The sequence below is a fragment of the Trachymyrmex cornetzi genome, unplaced genomic scaffold (genome assembly GCF_001594075.2).
Source record: "Trachymyrmex cornetzi isolate Tcor2-1 unplaced genomic scaffold, Tcor1.1 scaffold2126, whole genome shotgun sequence".
In the NCBI taxonomy this organism is placed as follows: Eukaryota; Metazoa; Arthropoda; class Insecta; order Hymenoptera; family Formicidae; genus Trachymyrmex; species Trachymyrmex cornetzi.
In genome coordinates, this window is record NW_017296767.1 from 15,697 (window position 1) to 36,974 (window position 21,278).

General features: G+C 37.3%; 1 protein-coding gene across 1 annotated transcript in view; it reads left to right on the plus strand.

Annotated features, from left to right (window-relative positions):
• LOC108760042 (uncharacterized) overlaps window positions 1-20,578 on the plus strand; it is a gene marked incomplete at its 5' end in the record, with an annotated part of 24,643 nt that extends 4,065 nt beyond the window's left edge. Inside the window, 2 exons of the mRNA XM_018505821.1 lie at window positions 17,695-18,107; window positions 19,449-20,578. Coding sequence (XP_018361323.1) covers window positions 17,695-18,107; window positions 19,449-19,657 — 622 coding nt within the window. The remainder of the gene's footprint in view (window positions 1-17,694; window positions 18,108-19,448) is intronic.
• Window positions 20,579-21,278: the final 700 nt, after the last annotated feature.

Consider the following 21,278-nt stretch of genomic DNA (forward strand, 5'->3'; position numbering starts at 1 on the left):
GATTCTCATCAAGCAATTCTTGCAGCTCGACATCTTCAAATTTTTTCGGCTGTCCTGGACGTTCTTTGTCTCTCACATCAAAATCACCGTTTCGGAAGGTTCAAACCAAACTTTACATGTTCTTTCCGATGGAGTTTCATCACCATACACTTCGGATAATAAACGATGCGCTTCAGCTACGGTTTTCTTGAGGTTGAAGAAGCACATGTTGGAAAAACAACTTATCGCGATTAATTTTCAATCGATTGGAAAATCTCTTTGACGTCGAGAAATCTAACCTGTGAGGATTGAATCACTTTCAGCGATGTTCTAAACTACAAAAGACATGTGACTTCATCGTCGAAACTCGCCAGCGTTGGAGCCAGCACCCTCTAGTAGCGAGCGATAGGAATTAAGTTTAACACCTAATATTTCATATAGATATATATTTTTTTATTTTTCATATAGAAACTATGGTACAAAAACAAATTACGTATTTTATGATTAAAATAACTATTTTATTTGTATTAATACTATAATTACTATTATTTCTCAAAATATAGAACTAATATTAAAATAAAAATTGTGTTTTTTATATGTGTTGTCCATAACAAATATGCTACTGCCACTCCTAGAACGTGTGACAATCAACTCAGAACATGGGGTTAATTGTCCTATTTTCGCAGCATTATTTAAAATTAAATAACTTATTTTTATGATATGATGAATTCACGAGTAATATTTTTTTTAATACCTAAAGGATGTAGGTATATTGTAACGTATATAATATTTCAAAATCAGGCATCCACTTTTCTAAAAATCAATAATCAAAAACTGTGACAATCGGCCCCGGTCTCACATATATAATTAGTATATGTATATTCCCCCCGAGGGTTAATGACAGTTGAAATCTTAATATGAAAATCTTAATACGAAAACATTGAGGTCACGATAATTTTCGAGTTATAAACGATCGAAGTTGGCTAATGATATCACGTATAAAGTTTGCAAGTGAGGTCCATAACTGCTCTTACAGACGTATGATTTACCATTTATAAATTCATCATTCATTTCTACACCTCAAAAAACTTTTCTTTCTTACGTTCATATATTATGTACTCTATAGCAATCATATGCTATTGATAACTTATTAAGTAAATTTTAAATATGTTACATAGATAGCTTATTTATAAAAACCTGTAGCATGTCACAATAAACTTTTTTTACTACTCTTTCCACATTTTATAAAATAAATTGATAAATCTGTATATAAATATTTCAAGTGATATAAAACCAAATTGACAATAGATGAATAAATTAAACGAGATCATAATTTTCCTCTATTCTATAAATATTAATTTATTTTTCATTTATAAATATTAATTTATTTTTATAATACGAACTATACCTAAACATTTTATTTCGATCTTTATCAGCTAGGTAGAGATATGAACATCACAAAAAAATTTGAATAAAAATTTTACACTTGAATAATGTCATCACATTTTACTTGTTATAATTCTATTTTATTAGTTTTTTTTTCTTTTTAATTGTTATTAATATTTACAAAATTATTGTCTAGAAAAATCAAATAATAAAATCAATTCAAATAAACAGTAAAAATTACTAAACGTACCTAATTATGTAAATTCTCTAATAATTTATTACAATTAATATATGTTTAAATGCAATTATGGACTTAAATTCAAGTTCAATACAAATTAATAATAAGCTAACTTTGATCGCGCTCTTACAATTTGAAAATTAAAATAACCTCGATTCTTTCTCGTATTTGAATATTATAGCTTTGATTAATCACTCATACGATGCGTGACGGTATGTGTGAAGCTGACGTCTCATTTGGTGAAAACTCATTAAATATTGAGAGTTTGGAGTTTATTTTCAATAGTTTTACAATTCTATATAGGATAAATAAATAGTTATGGCCATTAAAGTAGAGAAACCGAAAATTCAAATGAGACGCCAGGTTAACATAGCACTAACTTTGTCTAAAGAAGATTCCAGCCACAGTTTCTTATAGGATTTGAAAAGATACATAGTTCTACAGAGAGTTCTGATGCCTAACAATGTTATTTTGATTTTTAAATAATTTTTTTTCATAAAAAATGGTTTTAACGAGAATGAAGATGAGACGCAGTATGATTTTCAAGAGTTTTGTTAATTTTATAATACTTTTCGTATAGTTTTGTCTTATCTTACCGCTTTTTTCCGAAGAGTTCTGATCATTTTAACTATTTATAAATTTTTTAAACAATGTTTAACGCCCGTGAAAGGCACTTCTAAGCGGATATATATTATTTTTTTAAACAATTTTTATTACTGGAGAAAAGCCAATTCAGGGTATATGTATGAGACGCTGGCCGATTTCCGACAGTCCTGCGAAATCTATGGTATTTATCGTGTAGTTCTGAATGTATCCTAACGCTTTCCCCCCGAAGAGTTCTGATATAAATTATTTGTTAATTGTATTAAAAATTAATAAATGATTTACATCAACAGAACTCTCGGAACTTTCGCAGAACTGTCGGAAATCGGCCAGCGTCTCATACATATACCCTGAAAGGCGCATTTCCAGGGAGATAAAAATTGTTTGAAAAATTAACAAATAATTTATATCATCAGAAATCTTCGGAAAGCATTAGGATACATTCAGAACTACACGATAAGTACCACAGATCTCACGCAGTAGTGTTGGAAATCGACCAGCGTTTCACACATGTATCCTAATTGGCGCCCCTCAACGTAGTATGTGATTATTCCTCACGTTTAAAGCACGATTAAGGAAGTTTTTATCATAAACAACGTTTCCAATCAGCATAAGACTCCATCGTCTAATATTGGCATGCATTCAAGCCATTATTTTTTAACATGATGTTATTTTTATTTTTATATAATTTATTTTTCTCTTTGTTTCTCTATACACCCACACTAGTTGAATTTATAACTCAAATGTGCGATAAAAGCTTCTCAATAGCCAAATGGCTTTTTCACATTGCATCCGGAGCAGTCAGACGCATACACGTACGTTGACATCCGATGGCTGATTACAATATTACTTTTCGCGGATGTCCTGATTCGCGACAATTTTTACGATACGTACAGCGTATCCGGCAGTTCGCTGTAATATCCGGCCGGAGCTTGCGGTAATGTCAGGCCGACGGAAAACATCGACACTATACGACAGCGAGAAACGTACGAGAAGAGCCTGAAAATAACGTTATAACGCGCCACTCCCTGTTATATCGTCTCCTACGTTTTATACTTGTTTTACTTTTGCCGGGGCGGACATGCTGGGCGAGATTTTCATGACCTCCAATTTCGATCAAGCTGTGTCACGAAATTGGGAAAATAAAGAGGACATTTTCTCGTAAAGCCAATCGAGCGTCGTACGAAATATTACAGATAGCGAAAAAATATTTATCTATACAAGAAAAATAGTGATTCCAAAAAGATATTGTTTTAAAAAATATAAAAAGAGTGACACTAGAGATAATTTTTATATTAAATTACATGTTTATCGGATTATCGTTTTCTTATAATGTGTCATTAGTTGCTGTTATATCTTTGCTCTTATTAACAATTATAATATAATATTACAGTTATAATTATATTAATATGTTCAAGCCCATTCCTATCTATAATTTGCCAAACGAATGTGACCGCACATATTTTAATTAATTAATCATACTATTAATAAAAATCGCATTTATGTTGTTTTTTTGATCTAATTCCGTAACTCAATCAGTGTAAAATTCAAACTGACAATCAAAAGGAAATAATACGATACTCTTTTATACTTCTAACTACATAGAGTGTATTCAAAGCACTAGATATTATGTTCAAGAAAAAATTGATTCTGTTCAATCAAAAAAGTGGCGAAAGATCCCTTTAGTAGTTCAAGGCACCATGCATTCTTCGTGCCTCTTTCTGTATCACTATATAACGAAAGCACGATAACTGATCAAACTGATGTATTAATCGGTCAAAGCCGGTACAAAAGACCACAAACGCCTCGGAGGGCGATCGAATCGATACACACGATCGGCAGCTGATCGCGTGCACCTTGCGTGAAGACCGACCGCGTTTGCTTTATAGGCCTCTCGTATCCTTATCCGTCCAATATCCGGCTGACGCGCTTGGCTCCGCCAAGATCGATAAAGCTTACGTTCGATGACACTCGAGATCGATCTGTGTAGCCCTCCCGTTCCCTTCCGCGCGCCGGGTAGCCAATCTCTTCGGAACGTTACCGCAGATTTGATTCCATTCAACGCTATCTGGCCCCTCGGTAAGGAGCGATCGTCGTTTCTGGTAATTGCTATTGTGCCTTCGAGGCTGTCATTGATACTGCTGCTGTCCTACTTTGGGATGAGACTCTCCGATCTTTCTATTTTTCTACTCTTCGTCTTAATAGATTAAATCTTACGACCGGATCATCCTGGTCATTTCCTAGTTCGGGACTTGTGGACAAAGGTCGTTTCACTAAAACAATGTGGCCACAACAACGTTATATCTCATTACTGAACAGTCATTGGGCTAATTTCTTCGAGAAACGTAACCAGTTATTAATTGCGGGGAGTTTGTCGATATAATAAATAAAATTATGTACCTCCTCCTGCTGTATCTCTGTAGGATTGTATTGAAAATTACAGAGAATTAATGTTTATTTTGTAGAAATACTAGTAGTATTTCTGTATTTTATTAAACTCTATTCGATATACATATGTATAATAGTGTTATTTAAAAAATAATGACAATATCTTTCCGCAATTAAGAATGTTCACACGCAAATTGATTTTGGAGATCCCAAAATGTAACATCGATACGTAACAGTAACTGCGTATTAGTGATAAAAGCTAAATCTCGTTCAGCAATTTCAATTTAGCTAAAAATTTTTACGCCCGAAGCCACATATTGTGCGCTTTTTGGTACAGTGTATTCACGTTATTATATTATATTCTTTTCATGGAAACAACTTGTAACTGTTTCGATAAAAATTTCCATTAATGGCACGTTTTTTTCTCTCTTCGTCATCATAATATTTTATGATGTTTTGTGAAACAAATCACACAGGTATAATATCAATAGATATGACCGCACAAATAAATAAATTAATAGTTTAACAAATTTGTTGATGGCGCGAGAAAATGGAGTAAAATAGATTAAAAATAAAAACAACGCTACGCTTTTACGCATGCATTCAATTTCACATATGATGGCCATTAAAATATACAAATAATATATAAAATAAAATAAAAAGGAAGAAATATCCTTCATCATTCGTATTATTTCAATGAGAAAACATTTTTTCGCCTATTGTATCATTATATTTATTTGTGCTTAAATGCTAGAAACGTGTGTCAGAATTAATATTATAGTAAACTCAATATTGACATCATAATGAACTCAATTGCAAGCGTATTCGAATTTAAGCTACGAACACTGAGTAAAATATTGCAAAAGATTACTTTGCTTAGTTAAATCTTCAACCGAGAGAAGTGACGATTTTTCGTCAAAAACCTGTCAAGCTATATATTGTACAAACTTGTCAAAAGCAACGTTAAACTCAACGGTTATTGTATTGTGTGGGTGAATATTACGTACGGAAAGAAAGAGATCGAGATAAGCAAAATCTGTTGTATTATGAGATCGACAACACGAAAAGTTGTATATCGATTTGAAGCCGAAAACAGCCTGCATTTTTTCGCGTTATTGTTTCCCTAGTTTTCTTACGAAGCAGAAAACAAGATTCGAAATCCCAGGATCAGTATTATACTGTAATATAACAATATATCAGTATCATATCATACTATAAGAATGTAACACTGTCAGTGAAATCACTTAATTTAGAAATAATTGGACGAATGGGGAATGAAGCTTACCAAATGTTTAAAAAATTATATACGTTGTGTTTATCATGCATTGAAATATCGTGAAACTTTATGGATTCCCGTGAATTCAATAACGCTAAACTCACATGTGCGTTTACGCCTTTCACGCAATCATAAAGTTAATTAGCGGAGAATGATAGCCGCATACAGACCGCAAAAGGCATGCACGACCGCATAAATCCCCATTGCGCCGATGTGGTGATGCCATTTGTGAACTGGCATACGGGTTCCAATGAATTTACTACGATGAACGGAGAGTGGATGTAACAAGAAGTAACTATAACGAACGACGTGCCTAGGCGGTATCGCCCGTTGCATCCCTTTTGCCTCTTGCCTTCGCCAGCGAGACGGAGAGTCGCGAACACGCGGCAATCGTAATGCGCTCGGTAATTTATTTTCCGCCGTCGGCAATTTATTTTCACGCTCGCATTTTTCAGCGGCGCACGCGAGGTCAAAAAAACTAAACTAAAATTCGTTCACCCAAGATGCTCGTTTCGTCCGAAAGATAGCCTGCCTCTGCGTATCTTAATCTATCAATGTCCAATAATGTGCTGAAATATCTACGACGATATCGCAACGAATAACTTTGTCTCTTTTTCTCGAAGGTGCGATTTTTGGCTAGACACATATGCATATGCACATCTATATGTATGTTGTTGTATATGTAGAATCGGATTATAGGAGAATGCAAGAATAGAGACGATTCGGAATCGTTAACGCTTGGATATCGTTAATGCTCGCGGATTTATTTTTCGTTCGTTACACCACGTGCGCTTCTTTAGTTAGCGTCGCCATTACTTCCTAATCCTGCGCGCGCTGCGCGCGCATCTCTCTCTCGTCTTCTTCCACTTCACTGCTAGCGCCGTTCATCATGGATACAGGCCCTGTTCCCACATTCGGCCATTCCTAATAATCTCCGGTCCCCGTAGAATAATATGAATAAGGCTTCATCTGGTCTGCTGCGAATGTAGTGATCTTAGGTCCTTCGCCGTCACCTTTTCGGATTGTTTCATAGCAGTTACCTTCTTTTATCTGAGAGATTTTATAAGGCCTCAGATACTTGTGTCTTAATTTTGAGCCAGGACTATACTGAGATCGTTTAATGGCAACTAGGTCGCCCATGTGATATTGCGTGGCTGGTTTACAATTCCGATCATACGTCCTCCTGTTCTCCTGTTGGATTCTGGCGATATTGTCTTTTGCTGTTATCCTTAAGCTCTCACGTTCTTCATCGAATAACACGATGCTTTCTTGTTCAATCAATGTCAGTAGTTTAGTATTCTCCTTCTGACGCATCTTCACTCCAAAGAATATCTCGAAAGGGCTGGTCCCCACGCTCCGTTGATAAGTGCTGTTTATTGCGCCTTGCACTTTATCTACATGTCGATACCACTTATCAGGACAATCAGAGGATAGTTTGGTGAGAACTGAGATGATCACTCGATTAATACGCTCGACTTGACCGTTTCCTCTTGGCACGCCTGTGGTGATTAGTATATGTTCTACATTATCTTCAGAGCTTTTAAAATCGGCTGACGTGAATGCTGCTCCGCGGTCGCTAATCATTCGTTGGGGGTTTCCGAAAACTCTTTGTTGACTCTTCAATCGGTCTAGTACTTCTTTTATGTCTGTTTTTGTAGGATATATTCAGACGAACTTCGAGAATCCGTCTACGACGACGAATAGATATTTGTATAATTTAGACGTTGCTGTCATCGGTCCAATATGATCAATATGGTACGTCGATAGTGGAACGTCACCCTTTGGTATGGGCCTCAACAAGCCCTCTTTTTCCAGTTCTTTTTTCAGCCAGGATACATTGTACGCAACAACTCATGTACTTTTCAAGTTTTACCGTCAAATTTGGAATGTAGTACTCTGATTTTATATTTTCTAGCATCTTCTTAACTCCGAAGTGTCCGTTTTCGTGTGCCTTGCGTATCACATCCTGATACATGCTCGTGGGTAATACAATGACTCTTTTATCTCCGTTTCCTTTCATCAGGATCCCGTTTTCACAGACATAATCTTCATACGATTCTTTCTCCAAAATCCTTTTGATCACTCTTAACCTTTCTTTTTCATCTTGCTGCTTTTTTATTACTGACGTTGACTTGTCAGTAACTGCCATCACTGGATATCTGCTGAGTGCGTCGACATGTTTAAGGCGAGTTGCTGCACGATGTTCAACTTTCGTATTCCTCCAGCATTAATGCCCATCTCGCAACCTTAGGAGAGATGTCGGCCTTGTTTAGCGTCTTTTGTAATGCCGAGCAGTCAGTTACCAGTGTGAACTTTATGCCAAGTAAATAAACCCTGAATTTTTTCACTGTTTGGACTACTGCTAGCGTTTCGAGCTCGTATGAGTGCAATTTCCTCTCGACGTTCGACGTTTTGCGACTCATGAAATGGACGACGTGGAATTGGTCTTCGTCATCATTCCTTTGCAAGAAAACGGCTCCATAACCGTCTTGACTTGCGTCCGTGTGCAATTCGGTAATCGCATCAGGTTGATAGATCCGTAAGATTGGTTCGCTTGTTCATAGCTGTTTCAACTGATTGAATGATTGTTCTTCTTTTTCTCCAAACTGGAATCTCCGATCGTTTTTCAATATATCAGATAACAGTCTTGCTATCCTAGCATAGTCACGGATGAATCTTCGAAAGTATCCTGCTAGCCCTAGGAAACTTTGAATCGCTTTTTTCGTCTTCGGTGGTGGGAAGTTCTTCACTGAACTTATCTTCGACGGGAAGGGACTGACATTACCTTCTTCAATCACGTATCCGAGATACTCGACGCGTTTCTTTAAGAATGCGCTTTTCTTCCAGTTGATTTCTAACCCTTTTTCAGCGGCCAATGCGAGTGTTTCTTTAAGATTAGTTAGTGCTTCTTTCTCATCTCGACCCGGTATGATCAAGTCATCCAAGTACGTAAATACGACATGTCTTCGTTAAAGGTCGCAGAATACTTCATCTATAAATCGTAGAAAAGATGTGGGGCTAGTACATAGTCTGAAGGGCGTCTTCAAAACCTCGAACAGTGTATCCGGCGTTACGAACGATGTATATTTACGACTTTCTTTGGCTACCGGCACGTGGAAGAACCCATTTCGCCGATCTAAGACGGAGAACACTCGAGCCTTTGCGAGTGCATCGATACGATCGTCAATCAGTGGCATCGGAAATCGATCGCGGACTATCTTTTTATTCAACTGCCTGTAGTCGATACACACCCGGTATTCAGCATTCTTTTTTGGTACAATTACTACTGGACTCGAATAATTACTCTTGCTCGGTTAAATAACACCCTCACGTAACCATTCTTCAATTTGTGCATCCAAAATTGCCTTTTCTTTGACTGCCAATCTTCGTGGTTTTAAGCAGACGGGTATTTTATCCTGTAGCACAATTTCCGTTTCTACACTCGTTTGCACCTTCTTTCGTGTCTTGTGTTCTTCAATGAGTCTTTCGATTTCACTCTGATGTTGACTAGTGACATCTATCACGTCTGCTTTGATGCAATTCACCGTTGGTAGTTCCTTAAATGTGTCGCACTTGCTTCTTCGTGCTTAGCTTCTTCTTTCATGGTGTTTCTCTCCCGTTCTGCACTCTTCATCAATTTTTCGATAGTGATTCGTCCACCTTTAATGTTAACATTCATATTCCGTGTCAATTCCTTACCAATCAATAATGCATGATTCATGGCCGAATCGGGTACCACATAGACTTTAGTGACATATTTCTCTCCGTAGATCACCATTTCGGCTTGGAATACTTTGACGGCATTCACCAAGGCACTTCCAAAACCTTGAAAGACACTTGAGCTTGGCTGTAATTGAGGACTGTCTATCTTCGTGTATTCACTATGCCGCAGCAACGTTTGGTGTGTTCCGGTATCCATCATTGAACGAATCCGTACACCATCTATTTCGACAATTAATTCGTCGTCTGTCGCCGGTTGCTCCACCATCTTGACTACCTTATTATCTTTTTTGACTGCTGATTTATCAGATACGTCGCACTTCAATGCGACATATCCGAACTCGTTACACCTAAAACATTTTGGACCTTTCTCCTTATCTGGACACTCTCGAGCAATATGTTCGACCGAACCGCATCCAAAACATCGTGGCTCTTTTCCATTCTTCTGTCTGGTTCCTTTCTCATTCTTGTCTACTTCTTTTACTTTAACTTTCTTCTGTTCTTTATACGTTTTCTTCTCGGATTTCTCTTTCATCTTCTCATAACATTCTAGGTTCTTCCGTAATTCACTAATTGTACTCGCATTGTAGAGAATAGTTTCGCTACTTTCATCGCCTGGTATTCCGTCGATCACGTACTGCAACAATGCTTCTTCTTCTACATTACTTTGGCTAGCGATCGTGCTCATGGCATATATACTGTCGTGGTGTCTCGTTCGACAGTCGTTTACGCTTTATCAACTGTGAATGTAACTCAGCACTGTTTAATTTCGATTCGAACTCTCGTATCAGTCGACGCTTCATTATCTTCCACGTCGTAATGCCTCTTTGGAGAGCGATATATTGTTTAGCCGAACCGTTCAGGAGTCTTTTTATGTATATAATTTTTTGTAATTCATTCCACTCTAGCAAGGTACTCACGTCTTCAAATTCTTCTATCCATTTTTCTACTTGCACCTTGTCGTCTCCGGAAAAGTGAGATATGCTACCCTCTACGTCTTTAATAATAAAAAGGTTACTAGTGCCGTCTGCGCGGCTTCTTCGGGCGTGCATTCTTCTTTGCCTCACTTCATTCCGCGGTCTGGTAGTACGTATGTGATCTTCTTCTTCTCTTTCACTCTCATCGAGTACTTCGGCGTCGCGCGTCTTCTCTGCATCACTGTTGTCTTCATCTTCTTCATCCTCGCTCGTTTCACCGTCGGTAAATCCTCCATCCTTGTATCGTTTTGATCTATATTCGAGCCCGGCCTTCCTGCCATACGTCGGCAAGTTTAGTCGTTGCAACTGTTCCCTGAATTGCGCTACTGTCGCTCTAGCTAATGGTGTTGGGCCTATGGTCGGGTTCTTTTCTCTTCCGGTTTCGATGGCTTTTCCCGGCTTTTCTCGTTCTTTGCCAGTCCTCTTCGTAACATTTTCCTCTTGCTTGTCTGTCTGTTTTTCCATCTTTCTTGCATCTTTCGTGTTCGTCTTGTCGTTCTTCATCGTCTCGATTGTGGCGGCGGCTTCGTCCTGTCTCTCTTCTTCACTTGATTGTGATCCGTTTAACACCATCTTGCCCGTACACTGTAATGGCATGTATTCCGATCACACGACTTTATGCGTTTCGGAATGTTCGGTCTATCGCACACCGTACTCGGTTCCCGATTATCAGTTTGATGACTGATATTACACTGTCCTCGCTTTCCGAACTGCGGTTTATCGTCTTGTCGATTTTCATTTTCGTCTTTCCGTTCACTTCCCGATGTCTTTCCTTTACTCTCCCGATCCCGAACGAGCCCTCAAATGTAGGATCGGATTAAAGGAGAATGCAAGAATAGAGACGATTCGGAATGAACGCTTGGGTATCGTTAATGTTCACGGATTTATTTTCCGTTCGTTATACCACGTGCGCCTCTCTTAGTTAGCGTCGCCATTACTTCCTAACCCTGCGCACGCTGCGCGCGCATCTCTCTCTCGTCTCCTTCCACTTCACTGCTAGCGTCGTTCATCCTGGATACAGGCCCCGTTGCCACATATATATTGTATATATATATGTTCGTGTATGTGACATCCTCCTCCTCCTACTCCTCCTCCGTCCATAATCCTCCGAAAGGATGTAGTGACTTTTATGCCTGTGATGCGTACGCTGATTGTACACAGTCGTAAGGGACCTATACAGTTTAACGTCGATTCCAAACGATGATTTTGTTTATTATAGGGTAACTCCGGTATATACGCCGCACCTATCAAAAACTTAATTTATTAAGTATTATCTACTATGTTTAAAATAAACGAACTATATCAGTAGAAACTTTGTACTGTCTACTACTATGAAAAAATATTAGAAATCCGAAATATTTAGTTTTCGTATTAAAAAATAAACTTTTTGAAATATCTTGCATTTTTGCTATATATAGATAATGGGTGGGATATATGGCAAAAATGCAAGGGTTTCAACAAACTAAACAAAGAATACGAAAGCAAAGCACTTGTATTTTGCTCTATACAACATGCTTTACTATTCCTCTACACGTATGTATCACGAAATAACCACTAGGTCTTTTACGCGCCTTACAGTAATCATTTTATGTAGATTATAATTTATGCTGCTGCTTGTTACACACACAGTGACAAATCGATTCAACTCACAATAATTTCATTAATATTAATAGTAAGAAGCTGAAATTATAATTCAATACTAATATAACATAAAGGCAGGGAATGGAAGTAACTCGTTACTTGTAACGAAGTTACAGTTACAAGTTACTTTTTTGGTAACTTTACTAGTAACTTGCGTTACTTTTTTTCTTTGGTAACTGTAACGGTAACGAAGTTACATTTTTTTGGTAACGGTAACGAATTTTACAGTTACTTTTATCGTTACTTTGCACATGATTGGACACGATGCGACACAAGCCACTTACACTGTAAAAAAATCGGTAACTAGTAACGGTAACTTGTTACTTTTCCTACTGGGTAACGAGTAACTGTAACTTGTTACTTTTAAAAAGTAACTTTCCATTCCCTGCATAAAGGCATGTAACAGAGTAGTTGCGAGAAAATTACCCCTACTTCTTCTATTTTTTCTGACTTCCGCGGCGTAAATCCCAGCGCGGCGTATATACCGGAGTTATCCTATAGAAGTGCACATGGCAAGGATACTCCCGGTAGTTTGCCATTGCCTACCGAGAGGAGCTACGAGCATACGAAAATTTTTCGGTTCTGCCTGGGATTGAACCCAGGATCTCTGGCATAGCAATCTCGTACGCTGCCTACTATGCCACGCTCGCACTCAAGTGTGTGTGACATGGTGTTCTCTGAAACATTTTTTCATATCTCGCACGAGCTCTGTGATAATCCGCGCGAACGGACTCACGAAACAGCCTGCATAATCCAAAATGTAAATGCTATTACTGTCGTAATGTTGGAAAATCTCCACCATACTTTCCACTCATATTGAGCAATATTATGTATCTCTTGAATATTCCCGGAAACCCGAGCTGCTCTTTTTTCTGGTCTTGATTGCACTTTGGATTTTCCCGAGTTATACAACGAGCAGAAACGCGAATAATTAATTTATAGCGAAATAAGCCATCCAAACGAACTGAAAATAAATTATTCGCAGAAAAAACTTGTTACGAAATTCGCAATACAGCAATTTATGTTTCATGCCCGGTTAAAAAAATATATCGGCGAAAATAATGGTTGATAAAATAATGCATATTATGCATATCGCGAACAAATACGTAACGAGGTACAATGGAACTAAAATTCAGGACCAACAACAAAATACATGCATTAACGCTCAAAGTCCCCCTGCCATCAAATGCAAGTGCATTAGCGCGCAATTAATTCACCGGCCTCCATTGTATCGCGTTCTCCCGCGTATTAAGTCCATCGCTTGTAAATTCCAACAAGCACGACGTTAAAATAAATCGCTGCGTCGTTAATGTTGCGATCGACATCCTCATAAGAGCACAAATTACCGCGATGATGGCGTTTATACATATTATCGTCATTATCAAGAGCCTGGCTTGCTTGACAAAACTTAAAAATACACACGTGTATAACTTTTTCTTCATCATCACAAAGTCATAAAATGACTACGATTTCGTACGGAGTCTAACGATTCACAATATGTTTTAGTACCCGCGATTACGGAGCACTTCAAGTCAATATTTTGGATCTGCTGAGGCGCGATGGCAATAAATATGTTCTTTTCCCACCCGAAGAATGGAAATCGATATAAAGCAAGCAGCAATAAAGGGAACCCTCAAACAAGCGGATATATATTATCGTTTGAAAAATAGAAAGATTCATAGGAATTCGTGTTTCTTTTTTTTTTATTGTTGGCGTTAATTTTAAGAAATTAAATGCACTTTTGATCGGAAATATATTAGCTAATTTCTGCTAATTTCTTTTAAAAAAATTGATTAGAGAAGTTATATCTCAGCTTTCCGCAAAAGATGTTCTCTTGTTACGAAGTAAGGTAATAATGCTCGAAGACAATTTCCTGTGCTTCTCCCCACGCCCATAACTATACTGATTGCCAACAACTATATACTGTTTACCCTACTTCGCCAAACTTCCTGTAGACGCGCGACGTGACCATAATCGACATAGACGATGTCATTACACGAACCCGGTAGGGTATAACGAAGATCGAGCTGAAAATGTCGTCGATTAGATCCAAATATAGTTCTATTTCCTTTCAATTGTAAAATTCCACTAGTCGTTCCACACCTCAGGCACGACGATCGATTGAATTGTTAACATTCGGATGTTTAATCGAACGCAACTCGGAAGTATTCGCAGTGTTAAAACGATAGATTTTCCGTTCGCAATCAGGCAGCAAGTTTCGCAGAGATTAAATAAGATTCGTGCGTTCATTTAGGTTTTTCGGTTGACAGCGTAGAATAATGGTAGGTCAGTTTAATTAAAAAGTTATGGCGACCTATAAGCTTGGTTCTTAGCTTAGCGGCCAGCCGCTCGGAACTTCCTAGAGGAATATTAAAGCGTAGGAAAAAGTAAACTTATACCAGATCTGCATACATGCAAATTATCGCAGAAAATACGATTATGCTAAACATGCTGCGCCGGCGTATTTTTAATACCAATGAGATCAGATAACTATCAGTATTACGCACGACTTATATAGGATTACGTTCGGGCAATCATAACAAAATATTCTTGATAAATGACTTACGAAAGCGTACGGAATTGTTTTATCTTATCTATCTGTTTGCTGCAAGTGGAACGATGAAATTTGTAATTAGAGGATAACTGAGATAATTAGACAATTCCAGTCTCGTAGTTCTACCACGAACTGATATGTACCGATTGCATATGCACTGCCTACATATTGCAAAGCGTAATTGTTTAAGTGGGTCACAAATTACAATCGGAATTCGTAATTACCATACTTAAACGGAATTTTCTAATCGATTGCGTTCAGAATTGCAAATTTTCGTTGCGAATTGTTATAGTAATTGAATCGCAAACATCACGGACCAGTAATGCCAGTCCTGTCTGCACCGAGAGACGTAGCTTCCTGTATCGAATGAGAATAAACGTTTTCGATGAAATCTCGTTGCGCGCAAATACATGAAGAACGATTTCTCTACGACTGACAGAATTGTGAGAGAAAAAAAAGAGAAAGAAAAAAGGAAAGAGACGAAGCACGGTGAATTTCTCCCTGTGTGAAACGCAAGTTTTGGAACTGCTGTCCAACAACCCCTTGATTCTGTCTTTCTTATGTGTACCACATGCCAACCGTAAATCAATTCTCGAAATTGTTTTCGCGCGTTCACACGCCTCCAGTCAGTTCCCTAAATTCGATTCATTGAAGCGCATGTATCGGAGAGAACTACGACGACCACTCGTATAACGTTCATAACGAAGAACCGATTTTCCCCCAACGAATTCGTGTTACGAAAATCGAAAAATTACCTTAGATAAGATTGCCTAATCGGAACACTATCCCAAATGCGCTAACGAACGACAATGAATCTTGAGATGTTAAAATGAATTGTTACGCAGAAAAAAAATTTACTAAATCTTATATATTTATAATCTTACATATTTCTTTGAATAGTACTAAGCAAACATTTATTTTAGTGAATAAATACTTATTCAATAAAAAAATAATATTTGAATCAAATTAATAGTTTTTCTATGAAATAAATATATTTAGTAAATATTTATTTAGAACTATTCAAACGAATATTTATTAAAATTTATTAAAATTATTTTTTTTTCAGTGAATATTTAAATAATATAAGTGTACAGAATATCCGATTTAATTTGTCCACGTTGATATCTTGAGAACTATTAAAGTTAGACGAAAAATTAAAAAAGCTCATTTAATAGGATTATTTTAAGATGATTTTTTTTGTGTTATAGAACTTCCTCTCTATACTCATTCCCTACAAACTTTTAAGGAGGAAAACAATAGTAGAATTTTTCAAATGTAAATCTCCGACAAAAATAGCACTTAATAAATCCCGAAGAAACGAATCTAATGACCTATAATATTAAAAATCTGTCTTCGATATTATAACCGCAATAAATTTTTGAAAATTGTCTCGGGAAAGTATCGATTTCTGTTCGATCAATCTGTCCATGCTGATATCTCGGAAACTATTAAAGTTAGGCAAAAAATTGAAAAAGCTCCTTCAATGGGATTACTTTGAGATTATTTTTAGTTTAATGGAACCGTACTCATTCCCTATTAAATTTTGAGGGAGAAAGGATAGTCAAATTTTTCGATGAGTTTTCATCCAATACTTTTCCTAGACGATTTTTTAAAATTAGTTGCGATCATAGCATCGAAGATAAACCCTTAATATCATAGTTTTTTCGTTTTTTCGGGTATCAAGTGCTATTTTTGTCCGAAATTTACATTTGAAAAATTCCAGTACTTCTTCCTTCTTTAAAATTTCACAGATGATGAATATGGTTCCATCACATTAAAAACCATCTTAAAGTGAGCCTGTTAAAGGAATTTTTTAAATGTTTCATGTATAACTTTAACAGTTCCATGGATATCGACGTGGACAGATTAAATCGAATCTGTTTTATAATAATTAATATACATACCACAAAAAAAATAAAGTAATATACGTACGTTTAATGTTCCTTACTATTTTTCGCTCTAGATCTAAATGTTTATTGTCATATTTTAAAATGTGACTAATCTGCCTAGAATATAATATACATTTATAACAGCGCTCTTTTATAACATTTCAATCGTATGAATATTTTTTCTCGAATAAATGTTGCTTTTCGCAAAGACCACACATTAACATACACTCGTTATACGCAAATTTATCTGTTCATTTGCCATTATAATTGAAGCGTAAGTTGTACCGTTGCAGCAATTGTATTGGTTGAATTAATTTGTCGACAAATCGACTATATGAGCATGGACCATTTTTGTTATTTACGAGTTAGCGAATTTTATTGTCCTGGGAATAATTAATTAACAACTTCATCTCGCGACGCGCAGGCATTACTCCGGCTTTATACAAGTAATGCATACATGTTCAGCAAATGGGGTCCGACAAGTTCAGAGCGCCACTAATACCTGGCCAATTCCATTTAGTAATTGCTACCTAACACGCTCGTCCAACTTATTACTGTCTAGGCGCTGTCTACACTGTGGCGTTCCGCTGCACCACATCGACCGACTGCATGTATATTCATCGAGTATTGATTGCGAGTGTATGGACGGAACAGTAATGGAAATTCCATCGATTCGTGTTAAAGCATTCGATACGTTCGATCCATCAAAACACGCGCATCGAAACAAGAACAATTGTATTCGAATGGCATTAACATAACCAATGACATTAATGTTAATAATCATGGAGTATACACTGCGTGAAATTATCGCATACAACGGTATACCTTTAATTGCACCGCAGTTAATTACAGAAGTTTCGAAAATTTCGTGAATTTCAATCTCTGAATTCCACGGTCCTTTAACTAAATTCTCAATTTCCTTTATTTTAATTAACTAATTTATATTCTCTGCTATTCTAATTTAGACTCTCTGCTTTTATCTGAAAACATCCGCACTTCCTCGATTTTCCTCTCAATCTCGTCTTTTAATTCTCTAATAATAGATATTGGAGCACGACCGGCAGCGGCCAGCAAGTCGTGACGGACATCCCGCGAGACAACAAGGCGGCGATCATCAACAGCATCGCCACGTCGTACGCTCTGCAGAGACCGAGGTACACCGCGACCGCGATACCGCGAACATCGAAGGTCGTCGTCGACGGTAAAACGAGGTACAGCGAGACAGGGAAGTCCGACTGGCCGTATTACCAGACGTACAGGCAAACAGCGGAGACGCAGAAGGCGCAAATCTACGAGGACATCCAGAGGAAGATTGCCAACGTATCGGACGTTTCAAGTACACGAGTAATGGGCTACTTATTCGCGAACAACATGACCAACTCGGTGGATCAGCGTCAGCACAGATTCAGGATGAAACATCATGGATTGACATCCAAAGGCAAACGAATTAGAACACGTAAGTATAATATATAATAAAAATTTTCATATATTTTACCTTAAGTTTTGTTATTTCTAACTGAGTTTTATATTTTTAATAATATATAATATATTACTTATATGTATTTTCTCATCTATATAAGTTACGAAAACAATGATCCTCATTATCGGATTTGAAGTCTGTTTTCATTCCTGCACTAAACTGCACTGAACTTTCTTTCTCGCTTTCGTCAAATATCAAACAAATATATCATTTCACTTTAAGTTCTAAAACGCTAGTACACACTAGGTTCAACTACAAAAAACAGACCTTTGGATGTAGCATTATAGGATTCGAGCGTAACATTATCCGATTCTATTTAATTAGTTTAGAATAATATTAACTTGCAAAGCCGGCTTCTGTTCGCGCGCGCGCGTAGCAAAATATAGTGAGATGATATAATACCTATATGAATATATAATGTAACAAGCGATACTTTATATCGCTGTCGCTATCGATAGCTATCTTGTTGCTCTCCACTAAACTGGCGAATGATTATACGGACATAATTCAAAATGTTTTTCGAAACCTTCGTCGTACCTTTGCTTTTGCTATCTAATCGAGCCTCTAATTAACTGTTTAAACGACACGATGCATGGAAGGTGGTCCGGACAAGCCCTCGGTGCAATTTTTATTGATACGATAGCTAATGCAAAAGCCGAGCGCTCTCAATAGCCATATTTCCCGCGTAAATGATCAAAGCACGCTTCCGCACTCTTCCTCTCCCGCTCGCGCCCTTTCCCGTAACACCTATTCGCGTTGTGTCCTGCACTCTGTACCTCCTCTCTCACATTTGCCTACAGCGTTCCGGTTTCCGTATTTCATCAATGTAGATTTTTCTTGTGTGCGAAATTCTTACATACACACATCATACGTTGTTCAAGCTGATAATAATTATTTATATAATTATTAACAAATCCGTTTATTAAATTCAAAACGATAAATTAATATCGATAACTATTGTGATTCATCCGACTAAACTTATCGCATTTCGATTCAGCTGCTAAATCTTCGAAAAAAAATTGGAACAATGTAAACTAAATTTTTAAATTTTGAACTAATTGTAAACTATAGATTATCTCAAATTAATATCAAATAATTACATTTCACAGTCCTTGAAAGAATTAATATTTTGAAAAAATTTTGTAAGGGAACTATTTGAGCAAAATTTAAATGTAGAAAATTTCCTCGATTTTTATTGCGGTCACCTATTCCGAAGATCGCGCCGGTTATCTACTTCGAGAATTTCTCTGCACGTTGCGAGATTGGACATGAACTCGCTCATCCGCTCGAGCGGAATAATTGCATTCGTGATTTCAGGTGCACCGAGAGATTGCAAGGTCGGCGAATGGGGCCCGTGGAGCGCGTGTAGTCGCAGCTGCGGGGTAGGCGAGACCCAGAGGACGCGGAAAATCACGATAAAGCCGCGCCGGGGTGGCGCACCGTGTCCGCCGTTGAAGGAGACCAAGTGGTGTGGTAGCGTCAATCCGTGCTCGGAGAGTAAGCCGATCATCGACTATCATTGGTAGTCATCGTCCGCGTCGGTCCCCTTCCACGAACACGTGTACCGTACCAAAGTGACTCGCTCACGGACGAAAGGTCGTGTAAGCCAAAGACGGGCGAGACGAGCGAGGAGTGACTTATGCGAGAAACGCACGCTGGGACGCGAATATGATTAAATAATTCAATGAATGGAAAATGATACACAGGCTAGAGAAGAGTATCTTTTTTATATCTCTCTCAGTAGTCACCGCAACATGACTAGACGTGTATTTATGGGACATACCATGTGTCCCATTTAGAAAACGTAACATCTGCGTGATTTGACAATATGCGTTACACGAAAATTCATAAACAATATCTGATATTTTAAGGTAAAAGAATTAGTAACTGTTGCAGCGATTACATTGGCATCGGACGATAATACCGTGTACATTTACACAGATGACTGTAATGACCATGCATGACGTAATTTCACGTAATCCCGTTGCTATTAAATCCTGTTTGATATATATAATGAGTGGCCGTGACGAGAAAGAGCGTCGAGTCATATAATCGAACGATATAATATATTTCATTACAATTAGTATTCGCAGCCATTACATATTTTCGCAAACAAGCGGAGAAGCATTATCACATACGGCTGCTTTATTTTACTCGCTTGCATTTATTGTCGTTTGATGTCACGTTCGTCGAGCGATACATATACATATAGATATGTATCGCTCGGACCGCGAATTGAAAACACAAAGATTGCCAAAGAGAAATTCGAATAGCTGACTCGCGTCGTATCGCGTTTCCGCGTGTATCACTGAAATGCGTTTGAGGCTCGATTTTCACTCCGAGCGCACGGCGTTTCGATCTTTTTTGTTTTCAGAATAATTGAACAATCGGCATTGTTTATCGAATTTGTTACAGCAAAAATGCTATAGCAAAAACAAGCAAAAAAAGCTAAATAGTAAAAAAAGTAACATGTATGTATCTACTTAAAATATCTGTGTTTTGCAAGTTGAATTATAGAATTCTATCTCATGACGATTCATAATCAACTGCAAATTTTATGACAATGATAAAATTAACGAAATATATTTAAAAAATACATTTTCAAAAATATCAAAGAGATTTAAATTCCCTCAATTTATATATTAACTTAACATATATATTTTTATATGATATATCTTTATTGGAAATTAAGTTAATTTTCGACTTTATATTCAAAAGCGGGTTTAACGATCGACGAGATGAGGTAATAACATACCTTTGCACGCGATTGAAAAAAGAAATGAACCTCGGCATAATTAGAAAATTGACCCGACTTTCCGGAAGAAAAACGTTAGGTGCAATTAAACTGACAGTTTAATCGTCGGTACAAATGACGGACCACGTTACGAGTGCGGTGATCGGCGATTTGCACGTTCAGGTGCGGAATTTCTCGGTAAAATTTAACCATCGCGTGCAGCACTGGAATCTCCGCCGAGATTAAGCCGGCGTTTCCGAGACGTACTACATTATTTAACAAAGTTTTTACTGGCTCGTTACTTTCCATCGCGGAACAAAAATAGTCGCGTACAAAATTTACAATCGAATTTTCTTAAATAAGACTAATAACAAAATTATTTCCTAAATCTTGATTACAAAATTCATTTTTCT